Below are 19055 nucleotides of genomic sequence, written 5' to 3' on the forward strand. Positions count from 1 at the left end.
TCCTGTTTGGGGACAGGCTAATAATCCTGTAACGGCGTGGTGCTCTTTAATTTTCGGATTTATTTCTCGATGCGGATCATTTTTGGTAGGCAATAATACAGCTCCTTAGAAGGCCGACTTTGGCGGAATCCATTAAAATGAGACAAGGATAGGCAGTACGGGCCACACACGAAAAATTAAAAGTTTGACCGGATTTGAGGCCCCTCGGAGCTTAGACAACACGAACAACAGCATCTACAGAATCAAAACATATGCGACAAAACACAGCAAAATACTTTGACCCACCTCAAGAAATCAGCCAGGACATTTCGACCCATCATGCACTTCATCGCAATCATTAAATTCCAAATTTAGTGAGGACAGTAGATATTTTTCTGTCCTTGATGTAACAAGTTTTTGTAACAAGACATAATAATGGAGAGCTAGACTTCTTTCTCTGCTCTTTGATGGGCATCATACATGTTACTTTTATCTATCAACTGGTCTCTCTCAAAACTACGTACCACCAAACGCCCTTTTAGTGCAACTACTATAAATTTTGCTCCAATTTTGGTCGGTTTGCTACAGCGAGAGTTATTAAATAGAGCCTCTCTGGGAAAATACATTGTAACACTTTTTTTTTTTAAATGTGATGTATGTGAAGTAAAAAAATTGATTAGAAAATATGATAAGATTTCTCAACTCTCATACAAGAGTTTCCCTCGCCTATAGTGTAGATTGTTGTGTTACTCCACTTGTTTGGTTTGAAAGTTCATCTCCTAACCTCCATACAAATCTAATTGAGCTTCCTGTTCCCTGTATTTGTGGTCTGGAGGTTCACCTCTCAACCCCGGTATGAGTCTGGTTAGATTCCCCTTTCTTTATCGTAGATTGTTGTTGCGTAGGAGTAGTGTAAATTGTTGTAATAGCTGAAAAACAAAAGAAAAAAAAAAGAGTAAATGTACTACTGCAGAATCAAGCTACCAAAGTACAAAAGAGTTGGGCTCCTCATTTTTCCTTTGTTCTTCTTCACCAGAATGAGAAAATTAGACAAAAATGGAGCTGTAACGTGGAGAATCAAGTATTGCTTTATAAGCTCCGATCACAGCTTATCCTCTGTGTTGAACAAAAGACAAAATCATCTGTTCTCGGATTCTGCTTCTCTCCTTGCGAAGTTCCAAGGCCAAAATGAGCTTAATGGAAAAGACATATTCATTGTCCAATTATGATTCGACCAAGGAAAGAAAAATAGGAAATCTTGTCCAGTTATGGTTCGCTAACCAACATTGCACGTACGTGTTCAGCCACGAAGAGACAGAACTCAAAACCGAAAATTTCTTGGATTATGTTTCTGTATTTACAAATTCCAGAATTACGATTATGATTACTATATATATACGAGGTCAAGAAACCAGATACTCCATGAGTGACATACATGTATGGTATGGGGGTGCATCCTTAAAATGAATGAAAGGATGTATATATATATATTTTTCTGCAACTATCATAAATTTGGCTCAAAGGGGAAAGCAAAAATGAGGGTTAGTTTGTCTTCTGTTCAATATCTTTATTGTATATCAAGAAATCCAATCAGTCTGAGGAGATAGTGCAACCACCATTTTGTATTAGCCGAAAGTTCCCGAAACGTATGTTTTTCATGAATTTCATGACTTATTTTCAAGCAGAGGTCAAACACATTAATCTCTTGTAGGGCTAAGAGCTGCCATAAAAGGGAGCAAGAAAAGCCTTGTCAAAAACCATGATGGAGAAAGGTTTTCTCGCAAATGCTGTCATCCAAACCTTATCCCACACTCAGTTTTTGGTTGTTTTGTTAGTGCTTAGTAATCTAAATGGCCCCATTAATCCAACCCCTCCCTTGAACCAACATCCTGCCCCGCCTCATATTCGAGATTCTTGCCGTCCTTGCATTTCATGATCCACAATCAACAACAATTATGCAGTCAAATTTATGTGGTTTGTCGTTAATGAGGAGGGTTTAGTCCATTGGCACGGATTTTATTTATTTCAACGCAGCTTTTTACTTTTTGTTTTAATTTTATTTTAGATAGTACAATTTTTTTTTTCCTTCAATTGGCTTGTAATTTTTGGTTCACAAACGAATCTTGATTGTGGTCCTTCCACAGTCAAAATTCACTCAGAGATTGAGAAATGCTCCAGAAATTCACGTCCTGAATCCTGATTGGAACTTCCCATGTTACGCTGTACAGTAGCATGCAACGCTTTTTGTCATTTCCTTTCGCAATTGAGTGAAAAAAAGGAGAAGAAGAGGACGAAGACGACTTTTTTTTTTTTTTTTTTTGTCAAAAAAAGACGACTTTTCTTTTGAGTGCTTAGGACCCTATTTGCACCGCGAAATTATGAGGATACGTTTTGTCTCCCTCAGATGGACCTACCGGTTTGCTAGACCTTTAATTTTTTTTTTAATTGACTAGACCTTTAATTGAAAGTTGCGGAAACTAATCTAATATATTACGCAACAATCTCGGCGGGATATTTTTTGCAATTTTTGTGACTATTTCAAATTTGTCATTTGGCCCCTAAACAATCATCAATTAGCATTTTGTGGTCTAAATTATCAATTTTAGCAATTGAGTACCAATTTATAGCGCGTGACCTAAATTGTTGAAAATTAATGAATTCTGATAACTATGTCGAAGCGAAAGGCTTTAATTTAGTAGCCCTTCCCTTTATACATAATAATTAAAATCATGTTCCAATGAATGCAAACTGAGCGTGCAATGGTTTTTTTTTTTTTTTTGGATTGAAAGTTTGATCAGAATGAAATTCATTCATTATTTTTGAATTGATTTCAACATTATGTCGTAAACTGACAGTACAAGATAACAAAATGATATACTCCACTAGTTGATATTTGTGACGTAAAGTGAAAATCAACGATCTTTGAAGGGTGTAAGTGCAATTAACTTTATTTGTTATGGCAACAAATATAAGCCTACAGAGACAGAGAGAGGAACACCATCTTCCTTCCGAAGTAGAAAATCTCAAACCTTTTCACCTTACAATTTGCGATGCGCAAATATGTGTATATTAAACCAAACTGGATTTCTAACAAATGTTAAAAATCACCTTTTTAACCTAAGTTAGGAAAGCGCATCTTTTGAATATCCAAAAAGGAAATATGTTAGTAATATATGTGTCACCAATTAATTAAACATATATATATATATATATATATTGTATATTGGACAAGTTGTGTGGGACTACCGACTAGGTCTTTTACTTTCAAGGCGTCCGCCCCACTTGAACATGAGTTCTTGAAAAGGGCACTCGCGATAAATTAACTTAGAAGAAAGATAATCCAAAAGTAATTAATCAACCAGCAGAGCAGAGTATTACTACTGTTTGTTCATTGAAATGAACAGTAATAGTACATGATAAAACTCAGTGGTGAGCTGAGATGGAGCTGTCAATATTATGGCAAAGCTCCAAATAGTCGTCGGGACGGTCATTGTTAGAAGCATTGGGTGTTGGGAGACAGACAAAGACAGATGACAAAGGGTACGATGAACGCGGGCGATAAACAGACATGAGAAGACAAGGCCCACCAGCCACCTTTCCCTTTGATTAAAGCAAAACATATAATTAAGACCTCATAACAGCAACAGTGAATCTTTAGGCTGTGTTGTTTGCAAGCGATGGTGTCTTGTGATTGTCCAACAACAGTGAACGGTTGCTGCAGCAAGAAAGTTGCCGGCACGACTCTTCTTGAGTCCTGCCTGAGGAGAAAGAGGAGGGGGGGGGGGGGCGCTGATGCCTAATGGCTTGTTTTTCTTTCTTTTCTCTTTTCGGGTTTGATGATTAATTTAATTTTTTGTTGCCTTGGCTTTGTCTCTCCTCAGTCTCCATCACCATATAGTTGACAGCATCTTTCTTGTATGCTTTCACGTATATCTCTAGTAGCTATAAAGACAGGTGATCCATGATGTTACATAACCAATTTTGTGACTTTTTAAAAAGTCGAATGCAAGCTTATGAAAAGCTGTTCAATTATCTTTGGCTTAGACAACTGATGATACGATTTCGGAGACAACCCATGTTGGTGGTCTGAACTGGCCTTTGTTGTTGGTTCTCTTCTAAATTTTCAGACACGGAGGAAGAAACGGGAAAAATATATATATATATATATATATATATATATATATATATATATATATATATGTAGGCCTTATATACTGTAGTTTTCTTTAACATAAACTTTTTATTGCAAAATACTAATATTCAGCTATGGGTGATAAGCGCTTTTTATACATGTGACCATTAAAAAGTCATGTAAAATATTCTATTGATTGGATAACTTTATAGAATGTGCTCGCAGAGTTTATCTACGAAAAAAGATTGAAAAGCACGATATGTGAAAATAATATATATATATATATATATATATATATATGTATATAGAAATCCTTAAAATCAAGAAGGTGGACCATCATTTAATTCATGCCTCACTTAGAATAGAGCTTCTTGTACTTGCTAAGGAAAAAGTAATGCATTTTATAATTTTATGGGCAAGTTTCAGTTTGTTGAGGAAATTTGGTTAATAAATAGGACAAAACAAGTGATACAAATCTCTTATTTTAGTCAAAACAAATTTTAGAAAGATATGCGATTCTTCCATATTATCATGTTTCTTTTGTTTCTTCATGAACATCTGGATTTTCGGCCAATAGAATTCCGGACCAAATCCTACTTTTCTATCAAAGTGATTTTAGAGAGGGCGACTTTTGGAAGGAGTAAGCTAATGAGACAGTATTCCTGCCATTCTAGTTGATTCACCATACATACAAAGAGCAATGTTGTTAAATTCAAATCGGATCAAAGGCCAATTAGTCGGATTGTCGGACTGTTCTTAAAAATTTGCTGACATCAGCATGATGTCATAATTATTTTATATTTTTATAAGTTTCAAAAATATTAAAATTAAGTTCTTCATTATATTCAGCCAATCATACAAAATGTTCCAAAATCAAATATAAGCCTAATAATTATATATATAAATGTAAATTGATGGCTAAAATATGTCCATTCTCCAAAACCATTTGAAAAATTAAATTAAAACAAATTAATGCAAGTTGGAATCACTTATGCTAAATTGATAAGATGATAAGAATAATAATATCTTGATTTAAAGATTAATCAAGAAAGCAAGTGATTTTGGTATTTACACTAATTGGATACCATTTTCATATTTCTATTAATAAATAAAAGTGTTACAATTTAGCTAACTCAAATTATGTTTGGAGAAAATAAAAAAGAAGAGCTTGAAAATCAGGTCAACCAGTCGAACCGAATCACTGGTTCAGCTAATTTCTTACGATTTTGACTTATTTTTGACCAAAATGATTTTGTGTTACAAACCAGTTCGAAAAAGAAGGCCAGTTCACGGTCGAACCGGCCAGGCTGGTCCAAGTCTAACAACAGTGTACAAGGGTCTTCATTTAGCTGTCTCAGCAAGTAATATATTACAATTACTGATATGTGTTTTTTGTCCCATGTTTTATCTTATAATCCATCAAAATATTATCCTGTTCTTGCATGTAATCTGTCTCCATACAAATCTGATTTTTAATACTAATCCTACATGCCCTACTTTGTCAGCATTAACTAGTGGGTAAGCATTCGCCTGATACTCTTAAAACCACCTAATTCTTTTTTTTTTCCAACAAACGTTGACAGATTCATATATATAAACACTTGATAGTACAAGGATTAATCAGAAAACCACCCAATTCAATACCCAACATTGGCTGCTTCTATAGTGCCAAATTGACATCAGATTAAATGATACTCAACTTTGACTCAACAAAAAAAGAAATAAATAAAACCTTTACAGGGTTTCTTATAATGCAGTAATTCAATATGGACTGAAATGAGAGATCTTTATTTACAAGAAAAATGAATTGAAAAAGAAAAGAGAGAGAAAGAAAGAAGAGAAGAGCTTGAAATAGTTAAGTACACCATCCCTTTTAGGTCCTTAGTTATATTTTCAACCAGTTTTCAGTAATACGCCAGAGAAACTATGTCAGATGCGTTTGCTGCATGTTTCGTGAAAATGGTCGAGCTAGCTAGCATTTGCACCAAAGAAAAAAAAAAGTTGGAAGAAGGTGGAAAATCGTCAATAATTAATGGAATTCTATGCAGATTCGACGGCTTCCACAAGTTGCTTCCATGGCCATGGGCAAGAATCTGAAAAGACAGAATAAAAATACAGCCAAAACCCCACGTGCATGTGTAGGGAAGATGATCTCCTTTTGTTTCCCTTGCAGATAAACTTGATGTTGGAAAAGCAAAGCATATGAATGTGGCGGCCACAAAAGCTCACCTTAAGTAAGTAAGTTGTAGTGCAAAAGTATCATTAATATTTTCAGTATTTTAAGGAAATGAAAACAAGAGTTTTCTGATTTTTCTTTTTTGGGCATTTGAACAAATTAAGTGCAAAATTACTGGTGAGCAAAAGTTAGATGGCATAGAAGTAATCTAATTTAGTATTGAAAAAAAAATCAGGACGCCTGCTGAAGTTTATTAATTTTATTCTTCTCAATAACAGCCATAAATTCATTCTAGAAAAAAAAAACTAATTTTCGTGAATATTAGGAGTTAACTTCAAAGGTTCTTGAACAATACAAGATAAAATCACGACCATAGTTTAATAGGCGAGGGTAGTGATGAAAGGAATCCAATAGGCCGGCCAAAGTAGACCGCACTTTTGCTAAAAAAAAAAAATTTTGTTTTGGGTGACTTAGCGCTTAAACCCATGCATTTAGGTATTCTCAAGTAATAAATATTTAACCACTGGCGTCGGCCAGTCTTTCCCGCTGTCAAGTTCAAAGTTTGAATACTGTACTTGATTGTTGTGGGAGGTGGGAGAGTAAAAAGAAAAAATTGATAAATACTCTGTAAAATTTAAGAGAATGCCAAATATTGAGCAAGAAAATACATTAACAAATAAGGGTTATGCTTTGAAGTGCTAGTTAATAAAACTAACAAGGTCTCAGTTAACGGTTTTTAACTCGAAGAATTAGCAGAATTTTATCTTCTAATTTCTCTTTTGAATGTTCAAGTTGGCTGTAAATAATTATCAATTACAATTTGTCAGTTCAAGATGGTCCCTATTCCCCTGCTTAAGTACTTCAACGTTCTAATTGTGGCTTACCTGTTCTACAACAAAACAATAGCAAAAAAAAGCAAAGACTCAGCCCAAAGACCAAAAAAAAAAAAAAACTATTTTGTCAACTATCGTCCAAGCTTGAGGCAGCAGTACTACTACTGGCCGAAGAAATGCTGCTGGATTGAGATAATTCGGCATACTTGTTGGTACAGAACTATTCTTGATGACTACAGAATTCTGACTTGAATCTTCCTGCAACAAAACTATAGCACATTTGTTCCATACTTTTTGGCTTCTTCTAAAAATTTGGGATGCTACTGCTTTGAATTGAGGTTTCTTGACAAGTAGAACGCGACAGTTCCTTCCCAGTAGCTCTCTAGAATTCTGCAGCGTGGCTAGTTTGCCATATATTCATGTGAATTAATTCATTGTCCCAAATAGCTTTTGCTAGATCACATTTGTTGTATGTGGAGTTAATTCTTGATTTTGTCTTGCGAGCTCAAAGTGCAAGTTCAGGAACGATGGATGATGTTGCTCAAAAGAGTTAAAAGCAAATATGGAATTAATAGATCTGTGAAGCTTTCCCATGCGCCAACTTTAGTTAAAAATTGCCTGTAATTTTTCCATTTGTCAACTGCTAAATTACTTCAATCCTATTAATATAATAATAGTAATAAGATGCAGGTAGGAAAGGACATATTAATTCGCCTGCACGCAATTCTTGGTGTTGTTAATAATATAATACTACTTAGTACTCTATATTATCTACCAGAAAACATTAACAATTTTGAATGTATTTATAGCCAAAACGACTCATAAAATTACTGAAAATGAAAGCATGCAGCGAATATCTGGCATTAATTTTTGAGAACCATAACTGCTTTATTTGTTCGTTGAGTGGTCATTTGCAATGCACGTGGTGTTAATTATAAAACCTGAGAAACAAGATTATTGACATTTATGAGTATTTATTGAGAGCCTCAGTCAGTTTTCCTATTCTACATACAAATGCAAGAACCCATATTGGTGGATTTTTTTTTTATTGAGAACCTCATCTATTTTTCAATACATTCTACGAATGCAAGAGCCCATCATGGTGAGATCAATACAGATAAATAATCAACTAATTATACTCTAATAAACCACGAATATAATGGAATGAAAACTTTAGTCGCTGAACCAAGATTTTTAGAACTTGTTTGGATTGTTGGAGTTTTTATTCAAAATACATATATGTTATAATTATTTAATATATGTGAGATAAAAAAAATAACTGAAAAATATGTCGAAGGAATTTTCTCCGGATAAACAAAAATTGGATACTAAGCAAAGTAGCAATTACTCAATAGTAAATGTGTTCAATTTGAGAAATAAATATACATACACACACAGCAGTAGGTAGGTCTCCCGGTGGCATCGCTGGAAAGGCTGAGTTAGGGAATCGGGTAACAGTAGCAGTCTTTTGTTTTAATGCTCGTGCGCTGTTAAAGCTTTCGCTGAGTTATGTTCGAGTCAGTGACTGAGACAGCAACGATAAAAGTGGGGGACACTGGACAGTGGCAGTTCCGTAATTAACTGGCCATCCCAGGGGTGAATTGAGTCGGTCATTCCTAGGCCTTGGATAGCCTTTTTGTTTGTGAGTAGATTGATATGGCTGTAGAAAACTACAAATACACACTCTTGTATCGTACTAGTGCAAAAAAAGTAGATAGATACATATACATATATAGATATATATATATATATATATAGAGAGAGAGAGAGAGAGAGAGAGAAAGGAATGTGTAGTAACGTAAGGATGTGGTGGCCGGTGGGGCACTCAGGCAGCGCCAAAGGCGCAGGCCACCCGATACTATCGACTTTTTCTCTGCAGTTTTTGCAGGGCATTTTATTCCACTCTCCCTTTGCATGCGTGGGATAATACTCTTACTTTTTTGTACTTTTATTGGAGTTTTGTTGCTTACACAGCCTTTTAAATTAAAAAAGGAATAATATGACCCCAAAAAAAAAACCCTCTTGAGTTCGACAAAATTAGTTACTGTCGAAAAGACCCATCTATCAAGATTGATGGGGTTATGGATAGAGTTGAGTGGGAAAGACGAATGAATCATTTATAGGTGTAGATTATTGAAAAGTTAAGGAATAATTTGAGGACAGGAATTTTAAACAATGAGAGTTTTTGAAATGGAATATTAACACGGAAGTACTTAGAAATCGCAAAAGTGTTATGTCTTGTATATAAAAAATTGCAAAGTAAGAAAACCAATTAGCTAGAGGACATGTAAGCTAAATGATGATGATAGACAATAAATTTCAAATAATAGTGTTATGTACGATAATCTCTTAAATTTAGAAACCAATATTGCTAATGGTAATAAAATGTATGATAATACGACCTGCTAGAAATGTTACTTTTATGAAGTTTTATTGTATAGGAGATAAAAATGATTTTTATAGTTAATGTATAGAAGATCTAAAACAATAAAAGAATTTATTTAATAAAATATTGGTCTTTCTAAAATCTATAAAAATAAAAAAAAGTTGAAGTATTTCTTCTTTTTTTTTCTTAAAAAATATGCATGCCTCGCCCTACTATGGATGAACAATTGAACTCCCAAATAAAAATTATTGCTAGTTCATAACGTATTTCCATAGTTGAGGAGTACTTTTGATCTGATCCTAATCATTAGGATTTCCTTTTTCTTTTAATCATGGCAAAAAAGGAAAAAAAGTGAATGATTGCAATCTCTCACACTGTTGGTTTTTTCTTTTTTTTGCCATCCAACGGTACAAGCTAAAATGCAGAAGATTGTAAAACGTTATATTAATAATAATATTGTAATAAGGACTTCTGTAATATCCATTCGATAGATATTAATTATGTGTATATATATATCATAATTATATATAATTTACTTTGCGAATGCACACATTCACACCTAATGTATTCTCGTATTTTATCACTTTTTTTGACATTAAATTCACTTTTAAAAGAAAACTAACGCTTGAAATCCCTCATCTTAACAAGTACTCACGCAGCTGCCGAAGTCAAGCTCCCAAGGTAAAAGGCAAAACCAAAATGAGACGAATAACTAGCGTACGGTCTATTTATCATCCTCAAGAATATAGAATATGAAATATGGGAAGAAAGTAGACGCGCAGCGCGGGGGGTAAAAGGATGGAAGGGTGGACATTGACAGTAACAAGACAGAGAGCAGACAGGGTGATGAGACTGGAGAGATAGTCTTGATAGATCATAGTAGATGATAGCAGCAGCTGCAGCAGCAGCAGTAGTACCAAGAGAGCGGACTCACTCACTCACTCACTCACTCAGGATTCTTGACTGCGTCTGCCATGCCGTGCTTGGGCATGCAGCAGCATGGCCTCTCTCAGTCACTGAGTCCTAAACTACAAACACCTTCCCCAACCCCCTCCCCACCCACCCACCATAGCAGTATAGTTGCAGCCAAAGTTTAGGGGGTCCATTTACATTGACAACTCCTCCATCTGTCTCTCTCTCTCTCTCTCTCTCTCTCTCGAGGTCTATAACTAACTGTATTCATATTTATTTCTTATAATATATTTAATGTATCTCTGTACCCTTTGCCTGATTTGATATGATTTCTCATGCCCGTTACTGATTCCATTATAACTGTACATACCCCATATATGTATATATGGTAGTAATAGATAGTCTTCCTGCCAAGGACCAACTATATTGAATCATTGACCACAACTTTTATCAAAAAATGGTTAGCTAAATTTATCCGTTTGGGTAAGGTTGGACGATACAGTAAAAAGAATCATAAGTAAGAGGTTCTACAAAAGAAGACTAACAACAATTGTTGGAGGGAGTGATTAAGATAAACTCACTAAACTTTTCAATCATGAAATTGGATGCTGTAAAATTGTGTATTCCTATTCACATTGAGTGGGAGTGTTTAATGGCTCCAAATGTCAACTTTTTATGTCTCTCATCCCACTGAGTTATAGGTAGCAGTAGACCACTCAGAAATTACTATGCACAAATTAAGATGGTTAAGATTCGCAAAATGAGTTGTAGAACATCTTCTCTCTTCTTGAAAGGGAGGAAAAAAAAAGCCAAAATCTGGTCTAGGCACAGGAATTGCATGAATTAAATTTCCAGAAACAATTGAGCTGTGCTACAATTGCCATGGTAGCTGAATGAAAATGTGCCAACTAACAAATTTTTTTTTTATTTTGGACTGAAAAAAAAAGCTGTATTTTTTGTTTGAATGCAATTGGCAAATGCCCTTTTTGTTCTTTTGGAAGGAAAATGAATTCTTGGTGTTAGTGGATGGATTGCCTCACTCCCACAGTAAAAAATCACCTACTGGCTACTATTTCAAATTTTTACGAAGAAAAATAAAGCTAAGGCAAAGCAAAGGTGAAGGCTTGAGGGGGATGGGCTGCGGGAGGCGAAGCGGGATGAGTGAGTGAGGAGGGAGTGTGTGTGTGTGGGTTCTGTACTGTCTAATGCCTGTCCCCCCCACTCAACACAGTCTCTTTCCCTCTCTGTAGTCGAAAAGGGCACTATCACATTGGCCTTTTTTGCCTTTTGTTTTCTGTGCTTCCTAAGCATTTGTCTATGTCTCCTACTTCTGCTTGCTTCCCCTTCTCAGAACTACTGCAAATGGGGGAGGAATCATACTTTGAATTTCTTGTTATTATTTGATACTACTTGTACCCTTTTTTTCTAATCTATCTTCTCAATCTTTTAGCTACCCTCTTCCACCCAAGACTCCTTCTTCTCCCTCTTTGCCAAAAACATGAATTGAATGAATTTCTTTCCCGTTCTTGCTTTAAAGCCACCTACTTTAAATATTGGGAAATTCTTGCCATGATTTGACTTCATTTCCTTTTTTTTAATAACAAAAAGCTTTTAGCTTTGTGGATACTCTTTCAAGAACAAACTTGATTGCTCTCAAACCCGCAACTTTAATTGTCTTGCTTTTCTTTTTCTTTTTCCTTTTATATTTTCTTTGTTGAGGGTTAGTTTTGGCCCTTTTGGTTTCTTGTCCAGGTGTAATGCGATACTGAGAACAAACAAGGCACCGCTTGAGGCCTTTAATGGAAATTGATCTGAACCATGCAATAGTAGAGAGTAGTGAGGTGGAGAAGAATGCTAATGCATGCAGCTGTAACGGGGAATGTGACAAAGGTGGTTGTGGCTTTGGCTGTGTTTATTGCTCTTTGTCCACTTCCACCTCTTCGTGCTCTTCTAATGCTTCCTCCTCTAATCCTCCTCCTCCGTCAAAAATCTTCATGGAGCTCTGGTATGCCTGTGCTGGCCCTGTCACTAGCTTGCCCAAGAAAGGAAATGTGGTGGTCTACTTCCCTCAAGGTCACTTGGAACAGGCTGCTTCTGTCTCTTCTTTTCCTGCTTTGGAAGTTCCTTCTTTTGATCTCCAACCACAGATCTTTTGCAAGGTTTTAGAGGTCGAGCTACTTGTAAGTAATCGGCTTCTGTCCTTTTTCTTGAATGAATCCCCTGTACTTTCTAATGAAAATCCCCTCAACTTAAGGCCATTTCTGTTACTTTTATCTTATTGTTATCTTTTCATTCCTTTTCTTGTTTGATAGAAAATTTGGTTTTCTAAATCTCCTGATGTAGGCTAATAAGGAGAATGACGAGGTCTACACACAGCTGACTCTGCTCCCTATATCAGAGGTATTACTCGGATTCAGTACATAGCTATATTGGTGTAAAGTTTTAATTATAACTAATCCTAAATGAATAGTGGGACAAAAAAATTTTGGTCTTGAATTTCATTTGCTGCAATGTTTTCTCCTTTTTTTTGTTGGTGATATTTCAGTTACTTCTTTTCATATCCTTTCAGGTGCTAGCCTTGCGTTCAGGGGGAAAAGACCATGAAGAGGCGGGGACCGAAGAAGAGAGGACTGAAGCAGTGCCAATAAAATCAACCTCTCATATGTTCTGCAAAACTCTTACTGCCTCTGATACCAGCACCCATGGTGGATTTTCTGTTCCTCGAAGAGCTGCCGAAGACTGTTTCCCACCTTTGGTCTGACTGAATTTTAGCTTTTATAGCATTTACTCTCTTTCAACGTTTTTAATTTTCATTAGCCGGCTGAATGTTTCTGTTAAATGTTGGAGCCACAATTTCTATGCCAGAATTATGAAGAGCCGCGGCCCTCTCAGGAACTTGTTGCTAGGGACATACATGGTGTGGAATGGAGATTTCGGCATATATATAGAGGTACAATTACTGGTTAAAGTACTCATGTGGCCTGAGAGATTCTTATTTAGTAATATTAGTTTGAAGATGTAATGCTTACTTTACAGGCCAGCCGAGGCGGCATTTGCTTACAACTGGTTGGAGCATTTTTGTAAGCCAAAAGAATCTTGTTTCCGGTGATGCAGTTCTCTTTCTCAGGTACATATTATATTGGTTGATATTGAATAGAGAATGGCTTATAAGTAAAGATAAAAGAAAGAAGAAATTCAATGGAAGTTGGAATCATCTTGGAAGCATGCCAAGAGAAGATGAAAGAAAGCAAGGGAAAAGCACTACTAAGTTCTTTGAAATAGTAAGAATTGCGGAAAGTGCTAAAAAAATAAAGGAATTGTGGAAAACAAGCTTGAAGTAGATTTAGTCGAACCAGGAAAAATATACAGCTGAAAATTGTGAAAAAGTTAAACACATAAAGCAATGGCATAGATTTACGCACTTAATTTGTCAAAAGTCTTGGAATATACATTTCTTTTTCTGATTTCAATTTTTAAGAGATCTAAAGTTATATCGTGGGTGGTAGCCTGGACGTCCTTAATTTTTTTATACACTTCCAAGAGAAGATGACTGGGGGAAAGCACTACTAAGTTCTTTGAAGTTGTAAGCACTGTGTTTTTTCTGGAAAACGAGCATGCAGTAGATTTAGTCAAACCAAAGAAAATATACAGTCTGAAATTCTGCAAAAATAAACATGTTGAGCAATGGCGTATAGGCTATATACTTCCTTTGTCTAATCGTCTTGGAATGTGCATTTCTTCCTCTCATTCGAATCTTTTAGTATCACGAAAGTATATTTTGGCTGGTAACATGGATGTCCTTAACTTTCGTATGTGTTCAGGGGTGAAGGCGGGGACCTGAGGTTAGGAATAAGAAGAGCTGCTGGACTTCGAAATGGCCTCTCTGAGTTAGTTATTAAAAGCCAGAATGCTTATCCCAGAGTTCTTGCGCCAGTTGCAAATGCTGTCTCAAGCAATACTGCTTTCAAGATTTTCTACAGCACAAGGTACTTATAAGCTGATCATTTTAACATTTTTGAAGGATTTGGTTTGGCCTTTTACTTGACTGAAGAACAAGTATTCTTTCAAGCTTTATGGCTCATCATCTTTGTTTCTTATTGCTTTTTCCTTGCAGTCCTGAACTCTCCCATATCTACAATGCCTTTTGAGTTTTGGTGGTTAATGACTTGTCTTCCCTTAAGCAGGGTCTGATTGTTTATGTTGATGGCTTTATGTTATTGCCTTTGCATGTATCATCTACCTATTGTTCTGATTATGGTAAGGGTGATGTTTAAAAGTGTGGTTGAAGCGATTCTTTTATAATGTTTAAATGTCATTAATTTGTGAAATTCAAGAAGATAGGAGCTACCCCAATTTTGACTGATATTGGCATTGGATGAATTGGTAAGTGAAATCTTCCTCCCAATTTCCAAACCCATTGCCATTATCATACTGTCAGATTGACAATAGATGCATGAATAACCTCCACTTTAGCTTCCCTGCTGAGACTACATTGTAATGTCTCAGTCAAACTGATTCTGCGTTCAGAGACTTTTGAGTATGCCAAGTAACATTGCCTTGAGTCAAGATCTTATCTATTAATACTGGAAATTTTATAAAGTAAATTCTTTTTCCATTAGTATCCAAGGAGGTGTTTGGAAATTAAGGATTGCATGTCGTCAAAAGGCCTTTTATGGTCATTTTCCTTGTTTGGTCATGCAGATGATATATGGAATTGAAGCCTTAATCAATTTTTCACCTCATATTAGAGGTTATAAAAGTTTTTAGGCCTTCGTATGTTTAGTTGTTGTTCGCCACTTCTCAATTATGTCTAGATTATCAACACATTCCATGTTTTGTCTGGTCTATTTCTGCAACTTGTATGGTAATCCCGAAACTTGTACCACTAGCCCTATTCTGAGCCAGTCCGTTATCAGATTTGGCTGTGCTTAAGACAGCAAACGAAGGCAGTCTACTGTTGTGACATCTGCTAGACCCATAGACGAGACTCTGTATGATTTTAAGGTCGTTGGAAGGAATATTATGTCCCAATGAGATGCATGATTGTTTTCTTATTTCAGACCATTTTGTTTGGATTCACCCTTCCCTTCTCTATCTTGCACCCGGAAATGATTGGGTCCACTTTCATCTTGTCTCAATCTTCTTGATAAGAAAAGCAATGATATCTAAATATTCATTTTCATCAATCTGCATCTGGAAATTATTGAATGCTGCAAATATTAGGCATGCTAGTTTAATGTGATTCTCTTTGATATATTTCATAGTTACTACCCTCAAATAACAAAATTTCATTGCAATGACTTAGAAACCATGTTCTCATGTCTATCGTTCTTAGAATTTTCTGGTGCATACTTCCTTTCCACTGTGCTCACTGGACCTAGATTCATGTTAACGGCTATTGCATTTTAAGTTTGTACTAGTTGCAATTTTCAAGTTTTCTTTTACCCTTTTAAGAATTTTCGACTTCAAAATAAATCTTCATGTGTGACAACATGTCGAGTTATTTCTTACTTGGCTGCATTGTCCTATAAAAGTTAGTGGTTAAAGAACAAACTTTTCAAATTTGAATACCAATGCTGAATTATGTGTAGAGGTATGGGATTTGTTACAGTTTGTTGCATTAGTCAATGGAAAACCTTCATAAATGTTCCCCAATTATTGCATTGCAGAGCAAGTCATGCTGATTTTATTGTACCATATCAAAAGTACGTGAAAAGCATCAATAACCAGATACCTGTTGGGACAAGATTCAAAATCAGCATTGATTTGGACAATGCTCCTGATAGAAGGTTTTCTATATGTCTAACAATCTATGGTCATATTAATTAGTTTTTACAAAAATAATTCCTCGTGAAACAAATTTACTTATTCTTATAGGTACAGTGGTGTAGTGACTGGAGTTGGTGATGTTGATCCCCACAGATGGCCAAACTCAAAGTGGAGATGCTTAATGGTAAGGAAATTCTGATTTTCTTTATACATGAGCAGGCTCCTGTATCGGATTCGATCTTTTGTTTGTGGTTTCTCAAGTCCTAAATGGCTGGGTGCAATCGACATTCTACGCCGCTTGAATGCATTTACGCCCATTATCTTGTGTATTTTCACTACTCACAGTTTTATTCCGAGAGCCACCATTTGGTAGTTTTACAGACCATGTAATTTATGCGGTGATGCAAGACAATTGGTCATGATTACAATAAAGTCACATTTTCTCAGTCAGTAGTAAGATTTTTTGATGCTGAGAAGAATAAATATATATTAGTGAGATGGAAATTGACTATTAAAAGTTCATTTTGGTCCTTGTCATCTTTCTATAACAGCTGCCTATTCTACACATCTAATAGGTCAGGTGGGAAGAAGATGCTAGCAACCGTCATGAAAGAGTTTCTCCCTGGGAAATTGATTTTTCAGCTTCTTTTGCAAACATGAGCATCCAGACTTCTCCCAGAATGAAGAAACTGCGCACCTGCATGCAAGCAGATGTGCAGAACAGCTCTAGAAATGGTGCTGATCTTCTATCACCGATGCCATATACCAACAACGTTAGCGGGGCTAACAAAGCTGTTATGACACCGCCTGTATGGAATGGTTATATTCCTGGTACAGACTTTCCCTATTTGAACACACTGCATTCTATTGCAATAGTGAAGCTTAGATGTCGAGTCTTTTGATTCTGGTTTCTTGTATTTAGCAGGTCAGGTTCCCCTTTGGGACTTTGCGGAGTCTGCACGATCCGGTAAGGTCTTGCAAGGTCAAGAAAATTTAGGTTTAGCTTCACCTCTTTATGGCGGTGATAAGATAAACCGCCAGTTGGATTTTGAGATGCATCCTGTTGCACATCAACAATTTGTGTCAAATGGGATGGAGAAGGCAAACTACAGTGATTTTAGCAGAAGTCAGCCTTCCATCACCTACTCAGGCTCTATGGAAACAAATAGCTTTCCAAAGGTCTTGCAAGGTCAAGAAATTTGCTCACTTAAATCTCTAACTGGAAAAACTGAACTCAATCCTAGCGGTTGGAGAAAACCTGAGCTGGGCGGCAACATTTTGAACATAAATCAAAGATCCTTTCCCAGTTGTTATCCTTTAGCATCTGAAGGCATTAGAAACGTGGTTTTCCCGTACAATGGGGTCTATAAAGCTGGTCAAGATCCTGTCATGCTTTCCTATATGGCCAATCGTGAGAGAGAAAACCATGTGCTAAACTCAAAGTCCTTCAGGGATGGGCCAACTAAGGAGGATGGAAGACATCTCTCTCTAGCAAATGAGCCAAAGGCATTCGAGAAGAAGTCTATTGTCCCCACTACAGGAACACCCTTGAACAATAAAAAAGACGAGAACAAGGGAGCTGGATCTGTTTGTAAGCTATTTGGGGTTTCCCTGACTGAAGAAGCCCCTGCATCAAGTTCACAGAGTTCTAGCAGGAGAAGTTGTACAAAGGTTAGTTGAATAACTGTGAGTAAACTGTCCAGAAAAAAGAGAGACTGCATACCCAGTATGTATGTATGTGTCTATACACACACATTGATGCAATCATGTTAATATTCATTTTATTGGTCAAAGGTTCACAAACAAGGCAATTTGGTGGGAAGAGCTATTGATCTGTCCAAACTGAAAAGTTATGATGACCTGCTGGTTGAGCTCGAGAAGCTGTTTAGCATGGAGGGAATGTTAAGGGAGCCTGGCAAGGGATGGCGTGTCCTGTATACTGACAGTGAGAAAGACATGATGGTTGTGGGAGATGATCCGTGGCCGTAAGTATCCTTTTCACAGACATCAAATTGTCTATTAAATATCCATGTTTGGCATAAAGTGGAAAGCGGCAAATAAATTACAATCCAATGATAATTGACAGCTTAAGCCGCTTTACTTGGTGATGTATAGTTACTGTTTCTTTCATGTAAGATTGCTGTGATCCAAGTTGTCTAAACTTTATTTTTTGACCATTTTCAGTTGTGGTAGCATTTCTTCATGGCGAAAGTCAACAAGTTTTTGAGCTTTTCTACAGGACTGTTTTACTTTTTGACCATTTTTCAGTTGTGGTAGCATTTCTTCATGGCGAAAGTCAACAAGTTTTTGAGCTTTTCTACCGGACTGTTTTGCATTTTGGGTTTTTCTTTCAGAATCACCGAAATAATCAGTGTCTCTTTTCACTTTCAGTGAGTTTTGTGACGTCGTGTCAAAGATCCACATATTAACCATAGAAGAAGTGCAGAAAATGTCCATTGGAGTGCTCAGTGATGAGACTCGTAGTTGTTTGGAAGAATCACCAGCAGTAATGGATGGCTCCAAGTCTTCAGTTACTGCACCCTGATTCATCTCTAACAGTAGTCAGGACTTCAAATTCAGGGTGTTCGAGGATGATGCTGCTGATGTTTCTGGGCATCTGATTGCCTATTAGCTGTTACCTAAGCTTTTAACACCCTATGTATATATTCCTATTTCTGAAACTTTTCAAGTTGTCGTATGCTGTGCATGTACCCCTTAGAACTTGGTTGCCCATCAGTTCGTGTCTTTGTTGTCTTGTAAGTATACCATTTATCGAAACACCGGTGTGGTGTGTTTATGTCTATGAGTATCTGTTTGTTGAAGAACTTTAATGTCAAACCAGTGAATTGTTGTGTTTAACATGTCTAT

The 19055-nt window shown here is 36.3% G+C and overlaps 1 protein-coding gene across 3 annotated transcripts; it reads left to right on the plus strand.

The window, feature by feature from the left end:
- The first annotated feature begins 12066 nt into the window (after nt 1-12066).
- On the plus strand, nt 12067-19046 carry LOC113708251 (auxin response factor 4-like). 3 transcript variants are annotated; one of them, XM_027230719.2, is made up of 12 exons: nt 12067-12598; nt 12762-12818; nt 12988-13173; nt 13284-13368; nt 13455-13545; nt 14240-14404; nt 16088-16207; nt 16296-16371; nt 16763-17018; nt 17113-17858; nt 17982-18172; nt 18579-19046. In XM_027230719.2, the coding sequence occupies exons 1-12, from the start codon at nt 12218-12220 to the stop codon at nt 18730-18732; spliced, it is 2508 nt and encodes an 835-aa protein (XP_027086520.1). In that variant the 5' UTR covers nt 12067-12217; the 3' UTR covers nt 18733-19046. The 3 variants fall into 3 exon arrangements, with proteins under 3 accessions (XP_027086520.1, XP_027086516.1, XP_027086525.1); XM_027230715.2 differs by having other exon boundaries at nt 17110-17858; nt 18579-18990; XM_027230724.2 differs by having other exon boundaries at nt 17110-17858; nt 18372-18637.
- The last annotated feature ends 9 nt before the right edge of the window (nt 19047-19055 follow it).

The sequence above is a fragment of the Coffea arabica genome, chromosome 1e (genome assembly GCF_036785885.1).
Source record: "Coffea arabica cultivar ET-39 chromosome 1e, Coffea Arabica ET-39 HiFi, whole genome shotgun sequence".
Taxonomy (NCBI): domain Eukaryota; kingdom Viridiplantae; phylum Streptophyta; class Magnoliopsida; order Gentianales; family Rubiaceae; genus Coffea; species Coffea arabica.